Here is a 21,187-nt window from a genome sequence, read left to right on the forward strand (position 1 = left end):
TAAACCCTGTGTCCTCATCTGTAATCCTTCAACTTGACTCCGTCTCATTTCATTCAAAACCGCCACAAGATGTATTATTTAGAATATGGCTGACATATGGTTCAACTAGTGACCATGTCATCTTGTGACTGATTTCTGATTGTTGTAAACAACATCTGAAGTCTACCTGCATTGTATTGTGACTGAACAAGTGGTTCGGATGTGACAAACACAGCAAAGAAAAAAACTTGCCAAACAAAAAAAGAAAATAAACAAATACACAGGAGCAAAGAAAAAGAAAGTGAAAAAATGAGGAGAGGGAAAACAATGAAAAAGATCAATTGAGAAAAGAGAGATCAAATTAAAAAGGGGTTAGAAAAAGGAGAAATAAAAAGTTAAAATGTGTTTCCTTGTCTTTTTCTTTTATCTTTTGGATCAGAAAAAAGCTGAACTTTGATTACACTGAGCACTTATATCTGTTGGTGTTACGGTTTGACTCGTCATCATGTTTTATTTGTGACTGGTGTCTGATTCTGAAAATAAAAGTCATCTGAGGTGTATTTTTAGTGATGGCATTCATGAATAACTAAACCCCAGGGTTTGACTGTTGTGCGACGAGGCTGGAAATTCAAAAAATGCCTTGATTATGGGCGGAGCTCCTGGAGCAGTAAATACACGCTCTGTATATACTACAAAATCTACAAAGAACAATCTATGCTATGCTAACTAGCTACACAATACTCACTATTACTCACTCTTCTCTCAGTCCAACCTGCTCACCACAGATTGTAGTCACAGTTGCTAGTTTTTACAAAAGGGGAGGGGCAAACAGTGCTTGTTTGTGATGCAAGATGATCCCAAAAAGTCAGTCAATATCAAAAATCAATTGTTAGCAGGGTTTCAAACCATAGAGGGCAGTCACTCTGATATTTTACAACATAATACGACAAATTGAAATACTTTGAAATACTCAAACATGTTTTTTTTCTTTTATTAGCTGAAAAATTGTCCTTTGTTTGTGTTTTCTCCACCTCTCTTTAGAGTAGGATAATGGAGAAGTGGCGGTCACAGGTTTCTCACCATCATCATCGTCGCAGTGCCTGTGGCCTCGACTCCGCCCTCGCTGCCAGTCATCCCGGTCCATCCTGGAACAGAGATATGTTCTGAGTGAGGGGAATCCTCTCAGCCCACAGCCTCTGAACCATGTGACTGCAGATCCACACAGGGCGGCACACGTGTCGCCCTGATCGATGGATGACGGGAGGAAAACTCAATGGAAAACCCCAGAAGGAACCTGCAGGGAGCAGGACAACCGAAGGGGGACGCTAGGATCTCCATCTCAACAATGAACGTATTCTCCAGATTTTATTTTATTTTGTATAATACTTTATTTTTTGGTTCATTAAATCATGACCAGGACCTGTACCAAGTTCACCTGATTAAAAAATATTTCCCTTTGACCAAGTATATCAGAAACATACATATAACCCTTTACCAAGGTTACCAGGTTAACAACAAACGTTCACCAGGTAGATCCGGACCTTCAACAACTTTTACCAGATTAACACAACACACAAAGATCCTCTGCCAGGTTTACCAAAAAAAAAAACACTTGGACTCCAAGTAAGTTTACCAGGTTAAGACTGATAAACATACCGAATTTACTAGGTTAACACAACAAACCTTAAATAAGTTTACCAGATACACACGCAACACTTTTATCAAGTTTACCAGGAAGACCATGACCTTGACCAACTTTTACCAGATTGACACTGAATTTCTCTACCAAGATTAACAAAAAGACTTACCCTTTGACCAAGTTTACCAGGTTACCACAACAACCCTATTTCAGGTACACACGGAACACATTTAACAAGTTTTCCAGGTAGACCAGGATCTTAATCAACTTTTACCAGATTAAACCTGAAATCCTCTACCAGGTTTACAAAAAAGACTTGGATTCTAACCAAAGTTTACCAGGTGAACAAAGATTAATGTACCAAATTTACTGGGTTAACACAACAAACCTTTACTGAGTTTACCAGATACACACGCAACACTTTTACCAAGTTTACCAGGAAGACCGGGACCTTGACCAACTGTTACCAGATTAACGCTGAAATTATTCACCAGGTTTACCCGATACACATAAACAACGATACCAAGTTTACCAAATTAACACAACAAACCTTCACCAAGTTCACCAAATACACACAGAACACCTTTACTGAGTTTACCAGGTAGACGAGAACCTTGACCAACTTTTACCAGATTGACACAGAAATCCTCTACTGGGTTTACCATAAAGACTTACCCTTTGATCGTATTTACAAGGTTAATTCTTTACTGAGTTTTTCAGGTACACAGGGAACACCTTGAACAAGTTTTCTAGGTAGACCGGGATCTTAACCAACTTTTACAAGATTCACCCTGAAATCCTTAACTGGGTTTCCAAAAAAGACTTGGACTCCAACATAGCTTACCAGTTTAACGTGGAATAATTTACCAGTTTACCAGAAACACACGCAACTTTTTTGTTAAGTTGACCAGGAAGACGGAACCTTGACCAACTTTTACCAGATTAACACTGAAATCCTCAACCAGGTTTAACAGATACACACAAACAACGATACCAAGTTTACCAAATTAACACAACAAACCTTCACCTGGTTCACACCGAGTTTACCAGGTAGACGAGGACCTTGTCCGACTTTTACCAGATTGACAATGAAATCTTCTAAAAGGTTTATCAAAAAGAATTACCCTTTGACCAAATTTGCCAGGTTGACAAAACAAAACTTTACTGAGTTTAGCAGGAAGACCGGGACCATGACCAATTTTTACCAGATTAACACTGAAATCCTTCACCAGGTTTACCCGATATACTGTATTAAACAATGTTACCATGTTTATCAAATTAACACAACAAACCTTTACTGAGTTTTTCAGGTACACATGGAACACCTTTTACAAGTTTATCGGGTAGACTAGGATCTTAACCAACTTTAAGCAGATTAACATTGAAATCCTTCACCAGGTTTACCATAAAGACTTGATCTCCTATTAACCTTTACCGAGTTTACCAGATACACGCAACACTTTTAAGTCAAGTTTACCAGGAAGACGTGGATCTTAACCAACTTTTACCAGTTTAACACATAAATCCTTCCCCAGGTTTACCAAGTTAACCAGGTTAACACGACAATCCTTTACCAAGTTCAGCAAATAAAAATAGATATAATTTACGGTACTGGGTTTACCAGACAAACACTGAAGTTCTTTCCCAAGTTAACTAAACAGATCAGGATCTTTACCAAGTTTAGCAGATGAAACAGGACTGTTGTTCTTTCATTAGTTTACCAGTTAGACCAGGAATTGTACAACTTTTATCATAAAAAACTGGAAATCCTTGTCCAAGTTCAGCCAATGATCACAGTATTTACTATTTACCCAGTCAACCAATCAAATGAAACTACTGTAAATCTTTATTCTGTTCACTAGCTGTCTTTACAATGTAAATGTGGGTTTACAATAATACAAATTGTGTATTCCATCAAGTGCAACAACAAAGTAAGGCTGTGAAATACAGCTTGAGGTCAGTGAGCCCTTACTTTTCTCAGTATTTAACAGAAACAACTGGCTGACATGATACTCTGTATATTTACCTTTAACTGACTTTGGACATACATTATAAACACTGATGATGAAGTTTGCAATGTTTAACTGACCGGCTTCTTTATCATCAGTTTTTCTGAGAATTCTGATTAATCTGTTTTAGCGGATGTCAGCCAATCCAGTTCAGTTCCCGATCGATTGGAGCATCCCTGTATTTGTAGAGGTTACTCAGTTGTTGATATTGTGTTTCTTTGTGCTCGTTTGTTCACTTTTATGGCATATTTGAAGAATTGCAGCTTTTTCAAACCTCTTTTTAGTGTTTTATATGGCCTTTTAGGTAATTTTGTGTCTCCTGTCAGACTAACACGTCTGCTCTGTAAGTCTGACTTTTATACACTGTCAACTATAACTATAATCCCGTGCACCCAGCAAACAACAACAGACCTTTAAAACCTAATTAACTCGTCAAGTGTCTGTGTGCTTTATTGAAACATTAGTGGACTGCACCGCGGCTCTGTGCTGCAGGTCGAGCTGATCGATACATGTCGTTATTGATCGCTGTTCAGCCAACTGAAGTCTGATCAGTGACTGTGAAGGTCAGTCACACGAGAGCATTGATGGAAGCAATTTATTCATTTACAGACAAAAGGATTTACAATGAAACGCTGGAAACAGCCCAGACATAAGAAATAAAATGATTAAAAAGTAAATCTAAAATAAATTGAGATGTCAAAAAGTAAATAAATGAAATTAATTTGAAAATGTTGAAATAGATTAGGGGAATTTGTGACAACAATTTTTTCTACAATTTCCTTTATATATACAAAAAGATATTTATTTATTTGTTCGTTTATTTTATTATTTGATAGGGACAGTGCACGTTAATGAACATGTTTGTTTGCTTTTTTAGCAACAATAGACGTAAATATTCCGGATTAAAGCAAGATTCAAATTTGCATCTACAGGCAGATATTATAATAATTATTATAATTAGTTCGATTTTATACAAATTATTGATAAATATTGAAATGTATGTTGTTTATTTGTTTTATTTATTTAAACATACAATGTTTTAACTGTCAAGCACTTTTGCAACATTTTGACCTCACACTATAATTTTTCTTAAGCACACAGTTATTATTACTATTATTTTTTTTTTTTTATTCAATTGTTCATATTTTCTTTTATTGTACGTTTTTTTTTATTTTAATTCATATATTTCAACATGTTTAATCAACATTCCTGAGAAAGATGATTTTCTAATTTCTTTTCAACAAATAAACACCAAAAGAAAAAAAGACGATTATATCATCAAATCTTAATCAATGTACAGCATTGCTCTTATTATCTTTAGTTCACATCTTAAACCTTCATATGGTCATAATGTTTTGGCTTGTGCTATGTTCTATTTCCAATGCTTGATACCAATAATGCAAAGTTAAAAAATATCATCACAAGTTCAAACAAAGAATCCACAGCTTTGCACCCATCGAGCCTAAATCCAAACAGTTTACACTTTGATTTGTGGGTGATTTCACACAAAGATTCACAGCAGACAGAAGACTGGGGTTCATCTGAAATCTAACATCAGGATGAGGGGAAAGTGTGGAAGATGTTTTGGTCCTACCTGGTATGAGGAAGCTGAGAGGAAATGAAGAAGTTCCTGCAGGAAGAGGAAAAAAACTATGAGCAGAAAAAGCTGCAAGTGCAACAAAACTGAATGAACGATGACAGTGAAGGTCGTGACAGTGAACCTGATCAATAACACACACACACACACACACACACACACACACACACACACACACACACACACACACACACACACACACACACACACACTCGATACATTCATTTATCATCATTTCCTGTTAATTTACAGTCCTGACTGATTAACTGATTAATGGGGATTCGTATTATCAACCAATCTATTTATTCTACTTTTACTTTAATTTAAGGTTGTTATTTTGAGATTTACTTCACTTATCAGATATTTCTTTAGATTATTAACCTACAAATTAGGCTTTATTTAAAAGTTAAGAGGACAAGAAAGGGGTCATATCGTCATAATAAATACATAAATTATATAGAAGTTTGGATGATACTATTTAAGTAAATGTATGGTGAAATTATGTTTAAGTATATTTACATTTAATAAATACACTGTTTCTTATACCAAACGTTGAAGAAATTATAAAGTACAAACTATTACAATAATTATTATACAGTACCACCAGATGGCGTCACAATACAAATGACAACAAACTCCTTTATTGTGTTTGTAATAGCTTCTCCTACCACTAGAGAGCGCTATTGTGCAGTTTTTCCATCCACAACACTGAGCTGAAACTAAAAGAAGGCAGAAAAAAATAAAAATAAAAAAAAAGAAGGAAAGAAGGAAGGAAGAAAGGAATAGAAAAGAAGGAAGGAACAGACTGGAAGGAAGGACAGAAGGAAGAACAACCTGACCATGATGCACACATTTCTGTGTTTCTGTTTTTAATATACGGAATAAAAAAAATATCTTGTTTGCTAAAACACCCGAGTATTGATGCTGAATCATGTTTTTGTATCACTGTAAACCCGAACGTTAAAATTAATTAAATAGATTAAATATTCAGTTATTAAAAAAAAAAAAAATCTACTAACTTAATTATGTTGGAACTTGGTGTAACATGTTCCTCCTCTTTTGAGTTACTTTAACTAATATTTTTTGAGTAAATGGAACAATATTTGTTTATAAGTAAGCATCACAACTTAAGTGCACTTTATTAGAATTAAGTAATTACATGCTAAGAATGATAAAGTCCTGTTTTTCCTCTGGTTTCAAATGGGGATTATTTAAAAATAAACTTAATTCATACAGCACTTTAATTTATTTGTAATCAAAAAGTAGAAGTAGCCAGTTATTCAACCTTTTCAGGTCTGGAGAATTTTGACTTTTAAGTTAATCGACTTAAAAGAATCGTTTTTTTTTTTTTAGTTCTGGTAAATTATTCGGGTTTACAGTGTATTTGTATTTGATGACTTTAACATTTTCTCAGTTTAAGATCTGAATATTACTATTTTTCTCCTACATTGTCACTTGTTAACTCGTATTTCAGCGTCTCATGTGTGGATTCCTACTTTTCCTTCAGGTGTCACTTCTTCTCTTCGACACTTGTTCCAACATGTTGTCCACCTGCTGTGAAAGAAGCAGGTGACAGATGAGTGTGAAACCACATTTTACCATTTGCATGAGAAGAACCATGATGTATTTGGATTCTCCGTTACTTTAAATGAGCTGATGTATAATTTTATGAATTAAAAAAAAAAAAAGAAACACATGACCAAAACCAAACTTTTTCTGGATGTCAACCTTTAAGACTTCCAGCAGGTTTTTTGGATTCATCATTTAAAAGTGAGTTTTTCCTTTAGTCGTCGAATTGTGGTTTGAACGTACTTTCAGCTCCATTTTCAGCAAATAATTGATTAATTTATTTCAAAGTAAAAGTGCTGTCATCTGATATGGAATCACAGCAGAAGAAGGAGGAAAATATTCAATCCCAGCCTATAATTTCTGTATAATTGAGTGTTTGCAAAAAAATAAAAATAAAAATACTAATTTGAATCCCTGGATGAAAGCACGGATCGATGGGTGAATGGATGGATGGATGGATGGACAAATGTGTGATGGTTGGATGTATGGAAAGTAGCGCTGGCCAGTATATCGTGATTCAAGATATATCGAGATTTCTATTTTGCCGATATAGAAAATGACAATATCGCCTATATCAAGATATATCTATGTTTTTAAACTTCTTTTTAATTATACAATCACACAGTACAAATCACATCATACAAATATATAATATTATTCACAGAGTTCAATATTTCCATATTTCGGAGACATATATTTTATAACGTATTTTGTATTAAAATACTAGTTTTAGGAGTCACTGATTTTGTTACTTCTCAGAACAGCATGAAAAGCAGTTAGATGGATTTCTGTGTGTCCTAACCCAGACCTTCCCCTAATCAAGCCACATTACAGACCTCACTCACACGTGCTGTCCCTTATAGAAGAGCCAAAAGTTGCACATATTGTTAATAAATGTGCCGGTCTGGCATTTTTCTTCAGCACATTTAATCCAAGAATTGTCTTTCTGGTAAGACTTTATTGAGCTAAAAATATCCAGATTAATATCGTATATCGACATTTTAAGAAAAAAATATCGAGATATGAGTTTTGGTCCATATCACTCAGCCCTAATAGGAAGATGCAAGAATAGATGAATGAATGGATTAATGGATGAACCAAAGCCAACCAAAAAAACCCAACAATAAAATAACTACAAACTAAATCATATAAGACTGACTCAGCCGGTCTTATATGCCCGGCTCTGCCCGTCCGCCGGGCTCCTACCAGACAGGCCTCCTACATGGACACTTCACATCACTCACTCCCAGCTGGTCTGGCTCACCCACTTGTTGCACCACACTCACATACCCAACCCTTGGGGGGCTGGATGGTGGGGCTGGGGGTGGAGGGGGCTGCCGCCTGCGCTACTAAGTAGTGGCGCGGGGGCGGCACTCCCACCTCTGGCTGCCCTACTAATCCCTCCAATTTTAATTACACCTCAACACACCACCCCCCGGAGGGTGGGACCACCACTTCCACCCTCCGGAGCTATTGCACCACATACAAATATATACACATAGGCTGGATGGGGAGCACGGCACCCCTCCATCCACCCTTTTATAATAGCACTTCATACATTCACTAAACACATACATTCACTCAGGGGATAGGGAAGTGCCTCTCCATTGGGGAATGGAAAGGCACCATAACAGGGTGGTGGGTAAATTCACACATCTGGGCCTGTCGGGTGGGGGTCCGGCCCGTCTGTTGATGGCTAGGCTACCGTGTGGAAATCGGGGGGTGCGGTCGGGCGTGGCGGTGGGTCTCTGGGGGGTGTGGAGGAGTGTTGCTGGGGGCTCCCTTTGCGGGGTCTCTCCGGGCGGTGCCGGCCTGGTGGGGCGTGGGGGTGCCCCTTCCCTGCGGGTGGGGCTTGGCGCTTGTCTCGTTTCCTGGTTGCCTTGGGGGAGTGCCTCGCGGCGTGTGGGTCCGGGGCGGCTTGCCGTGCCGGTGTGGGGGGTGGGTGCGCTGGGGGGGTACCGGCGTTTGCGCCGGGGTTGGGGCGGGGTTGCTTGGCGCTCTGGGGTGGTGCTCTTTGCTGGGGGGCAGCTCTAGCTGTTCCAGGGGTTGAGGTCGGTATCGGCCACTTGGTAGGTCTGTCCTGCTATCTGCGGGATGGCGGGTGGGTGGGTTCTGCGCCTTTGGCTGGGGGCTGCTGCTGCGCATCGGTTGTGTGCCATTGGGGTCCCTCTCTCCTGTGGTGGCGGCCACCGGTCGCCCTTGCGCCGGGGTGGGCACTGCCCTGTGGCCTGCACTGTCCGGTGGGGGGCGGGACCTGGGCAGCTGTCTTTGTGCCGTCTGGGGCTGCGTGGTCTTGCTGGGTTGTGGCCTGTTCGTGGGCTGGGGGGTGGGGGGGTGCCCCCCACGGAGTTCTGGCCCGGGGGCTCGCCCTTGGGGGTTCCCTGTCCTGCGGTGGTGCCCTTTGGGTCCGGCGGGTCTGGCCGGCTGGCCGGGCCGGTCCTGGCGGGGGTCTTCCGGGGCGGGTGGTATGGGCCGCGCCCTGCCATACCTGCGGGTGCGGCCGGGGCTTGGGCGGCGCCCTGTGACCCGGGCTCTGCGGTGTGGCTGGGCCCTTTGGTGGGGGTTGTGGGCGTCTGGGGCGCATCGCGTGGGCGGCATCAAGGAAAGGCGATCTGGCGCGCTCTGGGGTGCCTGGTCGGTGCGCCTGGGGGTTGGCGGGGCAGCTTGCAGCATCCCCTTGGTGCCCTCGGCGACTATGGGCGTGGTTGTCATCCATGGGGGCGCTGCTCTCGGTGCTGCTTCCGTTCCGGGACCTTCTGGCCTGGGGTCCGGACCCTGCTGGCTCTGGGCCCACCAGTGGGCGGCTCTGGCCGTCTGCTGGGCGGGGGCCTTGGCTCCTCTGCTGGGGTCTCGGGCGGGGGGCTCTCTGGGCCCTTCCCTCGGGGGGTTGGGTGCTTGGGTGTGGGTGGGTGGGGGGGGGCTGGATGCTGGCGGGGGGCCTTGGGGTTGGGGGTTGGGGTCGGTGGGGGGATGCGCTGGGTGCTCGGCTGCTTGGGGCTTCCTCGGATGTGTGTGTGGGGGTCGGTGGCTGCCTCTCGGCCTGGGATCTTGGGGGCATTTGGGGGTTGCTCGGCCGCGGGGGGGTTGCCTGGGGCTCCCTGGCCTCTGCTCTTTCTGCTGGCCTGGCAGCATCTGCGGGCCCAGGGCAGTTCCTGGTCTTGCAGTAGCGGTTTTTTGTTTGCACATATACTGGTATACGATGCACTGGCACGCCTCGGGATGTGGGATAAAACTCATACTGGGCTTAACCTTAGACACGTTAATCCCAAATACCTGCTTTAGGTACTACCATTCACTCATTCCCCTGTTCACAGCCACCACCAATATAGCTAAGCTTCACACTTGTCACCATACTGGGTGGATTACACAACATAATAAGCACAATATATTCTACAACCTCACATCTCACCCTCACTGCAAAACAGTCTATTCTTCCCCACCTTTTCTATTTCCTGCCTTGAGTCTCTCCTCCCTGCTCCCCCCCCCCCCACCCCCCGCCCCCTAGGTGTAACACTGCTCTCCCTTTTTATATCCTCCCTATAATAAAAGATTTCTTACCCTTCCTTAGGGAGGGCTGGTGATGGTCACAATTAAGCAATAAAATAAATCAATGTATTTTATTGCAATAACAAAATATGAATTGCTGTCTCATAATGATTGCACTTCCTGTGGTGTTGACCTTTGACAGCATGTGCAGACAAGAAAAAGACAAAAAAAAAAAAAAAAGAAATCTCACGTGGTCTCCAACTGAAAACAACAGAACAGATAGATGGATGTAATATTGCATAGATGGATGGAATATTGCATGGATGAGTTGAAAACCTGGACTCTGGAAAGACCGCGCGCGTCGTGCGTAACGGCGCTTTGTGCGTAAAACCAAGAGCCTTTTTCCCTCTCACCCTATACTTTAAGACATCACTCTGACCCGGTAACGGGAGACCAGGAGACTCTAGATTTAACCTCCTTCCCCGCCTCAGTCCGCGTCCAGGACGATGGATCCGCTCTTTAACGCCTCTGACTGTGACCTTTCCAACGGAACCGAAGCGTCCATGAACTGCAGCGGCTGGAACCAGTTCGTTCAGCCGCCTTGGCAGATCGCGCTGTGGGCCACGGCGTACTGCGGCATCGTGTCCGTATCGGTGGTCGGGAACGCGGTGGTGATCTGGATCATCTTGGCGCACCGACGCATGAGGACCGTAACCAACTACTTTCTGGTGAGAGCCGCGCGCCCAGCGGGAGTTAGCGCGCGCAGATAAGAGATGTTTGATCCAGCAATGTCTAGACGAGTTTAAAGCTCATAAAAGTATTCCAATAGGGGAAAAATTATTTACCTTTAGTCCATCAGGCAGATTAAAACAGAACTCATTTATTCATTTAGTTCAATATTTTGTTTTGTGTCTGTTATAGTGCTTGTGGATGTCTATTTTTGTGTTTGCGTTATTGTGTGTGTGTGTGTTGTTGTTGTTGTTGTGACTATGTTTTTTTAGTGTCTGTTGTCTGATTTTGTGAGTCTGTTATTGTCTGTCTTGACATGTGATCCCGTTGCTGTGACCCAAACAAAGTAACTATTTAATATATGAAGCCATGTGAAAGAGAATATGGACAACCTTTTTTAAAAGCATTTTTATTTATGGTTAAACTAAAATGTCTCGCAGGTTACTGTAGCTGAGGGAGAAATACTCCAAATGCCAATAAATCATTCCTGACACTGAGGAATACAAAATAGAAAGAAGCTTTGATACACGAATTAAAAAGATTTGCTGTTGAAAAACGTCCCTTATTACTGTGATTTTCAATGGGGTAATAAAAAGGTGTATCTATATGAGATTATGATTAAAAAAAAAAATTCTGCTTAATAACCTACTTATATTTGTGCAATAAAATGATACATAAATAAATCCAGTTTAAAATAGGAGCACACAAAAGTCTTTGATGAGTTGAGATTCTTTGGTCTAAAGATTGTGACTCACTGCAAAGTAAAGCTAAATCATACTGTCACAGTGACAGAGGGATACGTGGGAGGACCCAGAGATAATGGGGGACGCAGGTGGACTGGTGTCCAACAAAAGTCCAATCACCAACAACACAAAAAAAAACACCCAAGCACAAGACAAGGACTGACTGACACAGACTGCAATCCACTGATAAAGATTCAAACACACACTCCTTTAAATAGAGACAGAAGGCAATGAGGAGACGAGGCACGCTTGAGTGAAAACAGGAGGTTCATAGACACTGACAGAACAGGGTGTGTAGAAACACACAGGATGCATGAACCAAAGACACCAAAAAAAAAAAAACAACAATAAAATAACTACAAACTAAATCAAATGAAAACTCACGTGTTCTCCAACTGAAAACAACAGAAATCCAGCATCTCCTCTTCAGTTTGGAGTCTCTAATGTTTGAGTCGTGCCGCGTTTGGTATCAGCGGCGCGTGTGAAGGCCGTGTTCTGTCCGCAGGTGAACCTGGCCTTTGCCGAGGCCTCCATGTCGGCCTTCAACACCGTCATCAACTTCATCTACTCCGTCCACAACGAGTGGTACTTCGGTTCAGTTTACTGCCGCTTCCACAACTTCTTCCCCATCGCTGCCATCTTTGCTAGCATCTACTCCATGACGGCCATCGCACTCGACAGGTTTGCGCGCATGTATTTATCGGTGTGTTTGTGCGCAGGTGTTTGCACGCTTGTGCATTTGTGTGTGTTATGTGCATGATTGTCAGTTTTTTTGTTTTTGTGCGTATCGTTACACGCATGTGTAAGCTTTTGCACACTTGTTTGTGGGTGCATCTACATGTGTTTGTGTATGCTTCTCTTTGTGTAGGGGAGTGCATTACCGTGACTCTGACGATACAATACAATTCACGATTTGTGTGTCACGATACGATATACCCTGATACTAAACAATACGATACACATCACGATATGTCCTGAAATCAATAATTACAAATTTCACCTTTACAAGTACAAAATGTTATGAAATACTATTTATTTCATGTTTTTTCAAAGATACGAAAACAAGCAAATGATAACCAACTATATTTAAAGTACCAATATCAAAAACAAGTGGTATGTTTGTCAAACTGTCAAATCACATTTTTCAAAAACGTTTAACTTTTGCTTCTAAGACAGATTCTGATTCTGTTAAGTTCTTATTTTTTTTTTTTTTAAAGTAACCACATACATCTATAAATGTGTCCAGAGCAATCCTATAATAACTGGGCGTTTACGTGTTATGCATGTTAGCACAATAAATGTTTTTTTTTTTTGTTCAAAAACATGATTAAAATCGATTTTGACATTTTTTTGGATCTATACGATTATTGCACGCTGAAATATCGCAATATATCGCAGAGTCGATTTTTTCTTACATCCTTAATGCTGCGTGTTGTCGCATTTGAGCTTTTGCCTGTGCATAGTTTTTTTTTTAGCAATTTTGGATGTTTGTGGACATGTGTGTGTTCGCTCGCACGTGTGTCATGTGTGTATGTGCACGTTTGCACGTGCCTTTTGTCATGTACGTTTTTGTTCACAACTGTGTGTGTTTTTTGTATGTATGTGTGTTTGTGTGAAGCCCTTTATAACCTGTGTGTATCCTGTGGGTTGTGAAGCTGCTACGTTTACATCAGTGGCGCAATAAAGCGCGGGATCTTCCTAATGTGAAGGCTTTGGAGGCTTTAGGCTGTTTGTGCTTCTGTCGCTTATAAACACTGACCATCATCACATATTTAACTCTGTCAAAAGCAGCCTCGGGGTGGAAATAACTTTGATTATTTTTCTCCAAAGGAGCTTTTAAAGGCAGACTTCACTACTTTTTATCTCTCTGTGTGTGTGTGTGTGCCAGATACATGGCCATCATCTACCCTCTGCAGCAGCGTCTGTCCTCCGCACAGACTCGGTCAGTGATTTTCTTGATGTGGATTCTGGCTCTTCTTCTGGCCTTTCCTCAGTACTTTTACTCCTCCACCTTCCAACTTCCTGCTCGTACCGTTTGCTACATCGACTGGCCCGAGTACGAGACCGTAGACCTGAAGAGAGTGTAAGGAACACACACACATACACACACTGCGTAACAGACACACACGTATTAATACAAATAATAATCATTAGTTTGAACTGAAATTTGTGTAAATTATTATTTAACTATTGATTATGTTGCAGTTACTACGTGTGCGTCACCCTGCTGATCTACGTCTTGCCTCTGATTATTATGGGATGGGCGTACACGGCGGTGGGTGTCACCCTCTGGGCCAGTCAGATCCCTGGAGCTTCTTCCCAGCACTACAAAGTGCAGCTGATCGCCAAACGCAAGGTGGCATCACGTGTTCCTCCAGCAGTCCTTCAAACAAACCCCAACACTAAAGATCCAAAAAGATCATCAATCATAATCAATATGGTCCACTAGGTATAGTAAAAGTACAGGGAGAACATAAATCTATGGGTAAATCACTGTAAAGTTAATCTGTAGAAATCTGTAACTGAATACTTTACACCAGCGATATTCAACTCATCAACCTTGTTCGTAGGTCGCAGGGATAAAATCCTCAGCAGAGAAGCCCAGATGGTCCTCTCTCCAAACACATCAACCACCTCGGGATCCCAAAGCTTTCGTGGCCCAGCCAAGAAATACTGTATAATTCCTCTAGTGTTTCTTAGGTTGCACCCGAAACATGGTCCAATAAAGTCTGAAAAGCATAAACTCAACTAAAATGTACAAACAAAAATGAATAGAACACAAAGAAATGATCTTTAGGACACCTGGGGATGTGGACAGGAGGAGTCTCACTACAAGACAAAGCACCAGCAGCCATACAGTGTTCAAGAACTCCTTTAACAGTGAGGGTAATCAAGGAGAAGTGCTGCACCTGGAAGAGGACAGAAGGAAAGAGAGGGAGATTCTACTATCACTCTGTACTTACACACAGGCAAGACAAGGGGTGCCAAGCACAAAAAGAGACTAAGGAGGGGAAAATGTTAGAAAAATACGCAGGAAATGTTTAATTTGGTGCTATAAACAGTTAATATACAGGAATGTACTTAACATTTATGGTCTGATCGAGATGTTGTACTTAGTGTTTTTGTAACCACATCACGTGACATTTTCTATTTATTTAAACTGAAAATGAAAAGAAGCAGCACAATAACGTGTGTTATTTCAAGCCTCACAGAATATGAAGCTTTCAAATGAAATGACTGAAAACTAAATGTAAAGAAATCTGTTTTTCCTACATCGGAAACCCAAAGCTGTTTTTTTTTTTAAAGCCACAAGCGTCTCTTCTTCATCAGGTGGTGAAGATGATGATTGTGGTGGTTTGCACCTTCGCTGTCTGCTGGCTGCCATATCACGTCTACTTCCTGCTCCATCAGTTCTTCCCCGATTGGTTCGAGCAGCGCTACATCCAGCAGGTCTACATGGCCGTCATGTGGCTGGCAATGAGCTCCACCATGTACAACCCCGTCATCTACTACTGCCTTAACAGCAGGTGGGCAACCAATCATCTCCTCTGTTTCAGACCCCACCTTTTTCCCGCCGCTCTCCCAACCTTTGTCTTCATCGTCAGGTTCAGAGCGGGTTTCCAGCAGGCGTTCTGCTGCTTTCCACCAATAGATGCCAAAGACGAACTGGAACTGGAGCTGAAAACCCCGCGATATCTGCAAACTCAGGTGGAACCAAAAACTCACAACAGGGAACAAATAAAACGCACACAAGTTGTGGGACGTGGAAACATTTCCTCCTGCTGTCATTTAGAGTAGCGCAGGAAGGTCAAACCCAAAATCCGTGGGACAAAAAAGCGAGAAAAATTAGAATGGAATAAATCTCACCTTAGATACAGAAATGCTTTAATTCTAAAGGAGGTTGCTGCATAACAGGGTATTTCCTGTCGTACCTGTTGGCCTACGTACTATTCATACTAAATCTGACGTCAAAATAAGTATGTAGTAGTGTGTTCACTATGAAAGATTGAGTATGCGACAAATATCCGGATGTATAATATGTCGGGACATTTTTGAAGTGTGTACGCTGGGCACACGAGTCATACTCAACCTCTCCATGATGCATTGCGTGCAGAACGTAAAATCATCCTGGGACCGGTTTCAATCTAAAACTGAAACATCCCCTTTTCAAAATAAAAGCATCTCTTCTTGTCTTCCATTAGTTTTTTAACACTTTTGAAAATAAGGCTCTTGTTTTGTCAGTAGCACATTGTTGGGTCTACGAAAATCTCCGAAATGTCGGCATGAAATGTGTATACGTGAGTTTTATGGATCAAATGTGCACATGTTGATATTCTACTTGGTCATTTTTGAGCTTAAAATGTTTTCAGAACTTTCAAAGGTGGAGAATCAACAGAGATATTAATCCTCTGTGTACTTTAGGTTTTTGTCGTTGTACGTTCAAAATGCATCTTGGGAAATTTGGAGGTATACTTCAGTGGGAACAGTCACCATCGGTCATCATCCTAACCACACTAATAGTATACTGTATAGAAGACAGTATACTCATTGAGTTAGTAGTACAGTAAATAGTACGGAGTGTACCATTTCAAACAAAACACTTAGCTAGTAGCGAACAGACGGCTGTGGTTGGTTGGGTGTACTTCCTGCATCTAAAAAGTCTTTCAGGAAAACCAATCAAATACAATCAGTCTAAAAGCTTTCTTGTGTCCAACACATCTACCAATATGTTGGTTAAACACTGCACTGCTAATAACTGACACAGCCATGCTAACACTGCCCCCTGTTGGCAGAACAAACCACAAAAAAAGAAACGATAACGAGTAGTAATAAAGCACAGCTACATGTAAATAGGCATGTTTTAGCTCACTGAGGATGGAACTAAAACAGTTAAAGTTTAAAATTTAAATTAAAAACTTCTAGTTACCACACTACTCCATTAGCATTGGTATCCATGTTATCTAATACTGGTAGGTTTCAGATACAGTAGACAGAAGGGAAGAGTTAGTGGTGTATCTAAAAAGGATGTTTGACCATAACGACATTTTGTTTGCATTTTCAGCTCAGCAGCTATCGAGCCAGTCGGATGGAGACAGGCGTCTCCACCTCCATCCATCCTGCAGCCAACGAATAGCCACCGTGTGATGTGCAGAAGTGATAACCTGCATGTCAACAATAGACATTGTGTTTGTGACTTCCCAGAGGAGTGTGACCTGTTTAAGTGGAGAAATGGAACAATCAGGCTCCACTTCGTCGCTCTTTGATCTACTACGTTACGCTACGGACATGTCAACCTCAGAGAGTGGTAACCTTTACTCCAGTGTAAAAAGTAGAGCTCAATACTTCATTTTACTAGGTGTAAATCTCTGAAGATGATTAATAATTAGTTGTAGTTTGGTTGTAGAAATTGTCACATCCATAATAAATTCGAGTAAACGTGGAAGTTGACATGTTATCTGATGCTGAAACTCTTTCTCTTGCACAAGTCCCCGAGGACGACTGTGTGTGTGTGTGTGTGTGCACGTCGTGCACAGCTCACACCTGTTGGTCTGGATTAGTGGCGTGTGTTGACAATGCGCGGTCGGGTCGCAGGTCGACTAAAAATAAACTGACGGATGAGCTGCTGCCGGTCATCACTGCCGAGGAACGACGACGCTCCGACCTCAGACAGCAGCTGCAGCAACAAACTCACACTCATGTCGCGTTTCCGTCAAATTGGACCAGTTTAAGAGTTTTATCACAGAAAGACTTTGGTGAAAGGGATTACACCGACTGAAGCCTCGGTGGATTTCAACACACATGTTCATTTTGTGTTGGTATTTTATATTTTGTGTATTTTTGTGCATGTATGTAAGCAGTTTTTTTGTCTAGCTAGCTCATAATTTCCTTAACGTGATTAAATGACAAAACATTCATGAAACAAGAGCACCCAGAGTGCAAACCTCCACCTAGCGCCAAATCTCATCTTTGCCAGATATTGGCAGTTATCTGGATTATTATCTGTTTTATATTTTAATAACTGACTTTGTTGTAATTTGCGCTATACAAATGAAGTTGAATTGAATTGATCCTTTGAACCATGATCATTCACACTTCAGCAGTGGTTTTTAACCTCATTGGAAGCACTGAACCCTTCGTAAATTGGAAAAAAAAATCAATCTGATTTATTCCACACATATGTACAGTATACATTTTATTCAGACACACATGTTACAAATTTCAATGTAACACTGTTATCGTAATTGATCTTTTAATATACTAGTTTATCATGGAAATGTATTTAGTGTTCGATCGAACCAAGGTTAGGAACGAAAGCTTTAAAAGGCTTGTGACAAGTTTCAATCCCCATTGATAATGATACAGTCGGTCCAAATGTACAAACCCATTTCTTTGAGGAAAATTGCGATGGAATGCAATATCTAGATCTGATCCAGATGAAACTCTGCGGGGTAATGAAAGAAGCAATCTGACATAACGGAGCCACATTTCATCAAGATTGGTCCATTACAAACTGAGAAGTTTCCTCAATGACGAGAGATAGGGATTTTTCAAGCTGATCCAGAATCAGTATATTGATCCGGAACCCTTTTTTCAAAATGTAATGGAATCTTCCATAGCGGAAGGTCGATGTTTGGTTAAAAATATGTCAAAATGAGTTACGTACTTTTGACGTAATCCTGCTAAAAGACAAACAAACAAATAAACGGAGGTGAAAATATTTCTTCGTTTGTGGGAAAATAAAGTAAAATATCGAAATAAGAAATCATTTTTTTTTTAAGTCATTCAAAGGGTCTGGAAAGTTACCAAATATAGCAACAAAGCCGCTAGTGGGCAAAATGTTTTGGAAACAGAAGCTATTTGTTAGCATCGAGCAGCGTTTCTGCTGCTGCTACGTTGCACCACATGTCCACAGTCACCTGTTTGTGATGCTCACCGATTAAAGCTAATGGTTACATGGAAATATTTTGTTGGTGAAATTTAGAAAAAGAGAAAACATTACACGTAAACAGGCAGTTTAACGTTATGATGTAAGTATGAGAAGTATTTTTGTTTGGCTGTGCCAAATAACTGGCTTTAATTTTGTATTTCATTTACTAACCTATAAGGATTTGCATATTTCCACTATTTAATATAACGATATATAATATAGTGAATATCACCATTGTATGAGATCTTGTTTTTTGATTATGTTTTTACTGTGATTTAAATTCAGTTGTATTTATTTGTACGAAAAGTATTTAATAAATAAAGATTAGTTGAAGTTACTATTATTCTTGTTTTCTTTATCATTGTTATTATAACCAAGATCATATTATAGCATTTTGTTCATTAGCCATAGGGAGGGGAAATAAAGTTATCACTATTCTTATTCTTACAATTACTGTCAGTATGGTTATTGCTATGGGTGTCATTGTCATTTTAAGTATTATCATTGTTATAGGTATTCTTTTAATTCATAGTAGAGGACACAACTGTACACTGAACAAAAATATAAACGCAACACTTTTGTTTTTGCTCCCATTTTTATGAGCTGAACTCAAAGATCTATAAACACAAAATACTTATTTCTCACAAATATTGTTCACAAATCTGTCTTAGTCTGTGTTAGTGAGCACTTCTCCTTTACGGAGATAATCCATCCCACCTCACAGGTGTAGCATATCAAGATGCTGATTAGACAGCATGATTATTGCACAGGTGTGCCTTAGGGTGGCCACAATAAAAGGCCACTCTAAAAATGTTCAGTTTAATCATACAGCACAATTCAACATGTTCTGAGGGATCGAGGTCAGAAAACCAGTCAGTATCTGGTGTGACCACCATTTGCCTCACGCAGTGCAACATCTCTTTTACATAGAGTTGATCAGGTTGTTGATTGTGGAATGTTGGTCCACTCCTCTTCAATGGCTGTGCCAAGTTGCTGGATATTGGGAGGAACTGAAACACGCTGTCATATACGCTGTCTCAGAGCATCCCAAACATGCTCAAAGGGTGACATGTCTGGTGATATATGCTGGTCATTCAAGAACTGGGATGTTTTCAGCTTCCAGGAATTGTGTACAGATCCTTGCAACGTGGGGCCGTGCATTATCATGCTGGAACATGAGGTGATGGTTGTGGATGAATGGCACAACAATGGGCCTCAGGATCTCAAACTGCAGTCAGGTAGAGACCCTGATGAGGATGCCCTGAGATGGTTTCTGACAGATGCAAACCAATTGTTGCAGCAGCTGTGCGGATGGCTGGTCTCAGACAGTCATGGAGGTGAACATGTTGGATGTGGAGGTTTAGGGTTGGTGTGGTTCCACGTGGTCTGCCTTTGTGAGGCCGGTTGTACTGCCAAATTCTCTGAAGTGCCTTTAGAGACAGTTTATGGTAGAAAAATGAACATTCAATTCACAGCAACAGCTCTGGTGGACATTCCTGCAGTCAGCATGCCAATACGCTCCCTCAGAACTTGCAACATCTGTCGCATTGTGCTGTATGATTAAACTGAACATTTTTAGAGTGGTCTTTTATTGTGGCCAGCCTAAGGCACACCTGTGCAATAATCATGCTATCTAATCAGCATCTTGATATGCTACACCTGTGAGGTGGGATGGATTATCTCTGCAAAGGAGAAGTGCTCACTAACACAGATTTAGACAGATTAGTGAACAATATTTGTGAGAAATACGTATTTTGTGTTTATAGAAAATGTTTTAGATCTTTGAGTTCAGCTCGTAAAAATGGGTGCAAAACAAAACTGTTGCATCTATATTTTTTGTTCCTTTTATTATCATCATAATTAACATTAGTATAATTCCTATACAAGTATTTAGGCATTATCATTATCATCGTTATTGTTAATATAATTATTTATATCACTTTTATGCATTTTCTACTGTAGGACTGTTACAAAATTTAATTATTGGACTTAATATTTTTATTATCATATTAACATATCCTTGTTGGTATGACACTCAACCTTCTGTCTGATCTATTTTTGATCTTTTCTATGAGGATTCCTAATGGTCCAGTGAATAAAGAGGCCTGTAAACATTAGCAATGAACGCCTGTCAAACTTTGATTAGCTTCGAGCTAAAGCAGTCACACTGATTAAAGCTCCGCCCACCCAAGCAGAAATAAAGACTTTAATTAGACTGAGGTGTGAAAACGCAGCCTCAGCATAACACACAGTGGAGCTCCACCTGGTGGTTCATAGGTGAACTGCAGCAGGATGAGAGACTTCTATGAACTTCACACATGGTTGTTTTTGGGCCTTTTTCATTATGAGCGGGAAAATTAACGGACGATATGTTCAGGTTCAGTTGCAGAAAATCACAGGAGGAGTTGCCTTGATGTAATAAATAATTATAACTGTTTAATTAATGATCATAAGTCCTGAGGCTGATCGCTCTCTGGCACACTGTGACATCTTTAACTAAGGTGTGGA

At 40.8% G+C, this 21,187-nt stretch overlaps 2 protein-coding genes across 2 annotated transcripts in view; one reads left to right on the forward strand and one right to left on the reverse strand.

Moving 5' to 3' along the window:
* Positions 1-10,869, reverse strand: part of slc4a5b (solute carrier family 4 member 5b) — a 35,195-nt gene extending 24,326 nt beyond the window's left edge. Inside the window, exons 1-3 of the mRNA XM_028463439.1 lie at positions 10,693-10,869; positions 5,222-5,257; positions 1,060-1,124 (exon numbers count right to left, since the gene is read on the reverse strand). Of these exons, the coding sequence (XP_028319240.1) occupies positions 1,060-1,123 (64 nt within the window). The 5' untranslated portion in view covers position 1,124; positions 5,222-5,257; positions 10,693-10,869. The remainder of the gene's footprint in view (positions 1-1,059; positions 1,125-5,221; positions 5,258-10,692) is intronic.
* Positions 10,766-18,849, forward strand: tacr1b (tachykinin receptor 1b). The gene is made up of 7 exons (XM_028462188.1): positions 10,766-11,007; positions 12,257-12,432; positions 13,640-13,834; positions 13,957-14,107; positions 15,082-15,278; positions 15,357-15,459; positions 16,814-18,849. Exons 1-7 carry the CDS (start codon positions 10,786-10,788, stop codon positions 16,883-16,885), a joined length of 1,116 nt encoding a protein of 371 aa, XP_028317989.1. The 5' UTR covers positions 10,766-10,785; the 3' UTR covers positions 16,886-18,849.
* The last annotated feature ends 2,338 nt before the right edge of the window (positions 18,850-21,187 follow it).

The sequence above is a fragment of the Gouania willdenowi genome, chromosome 12, assembly GCF_900634775.1.
Source record: "Gouania willdenowi chromosome 12, fGouWil2.1, whole genome shotgun sequence".
Lineage (NCBI taxonomy): Eukaryota > Metazoa > Chordata > Actinopteri > Blenniiformes > Gobiesocidae > Gouania > Gouania willdenowi.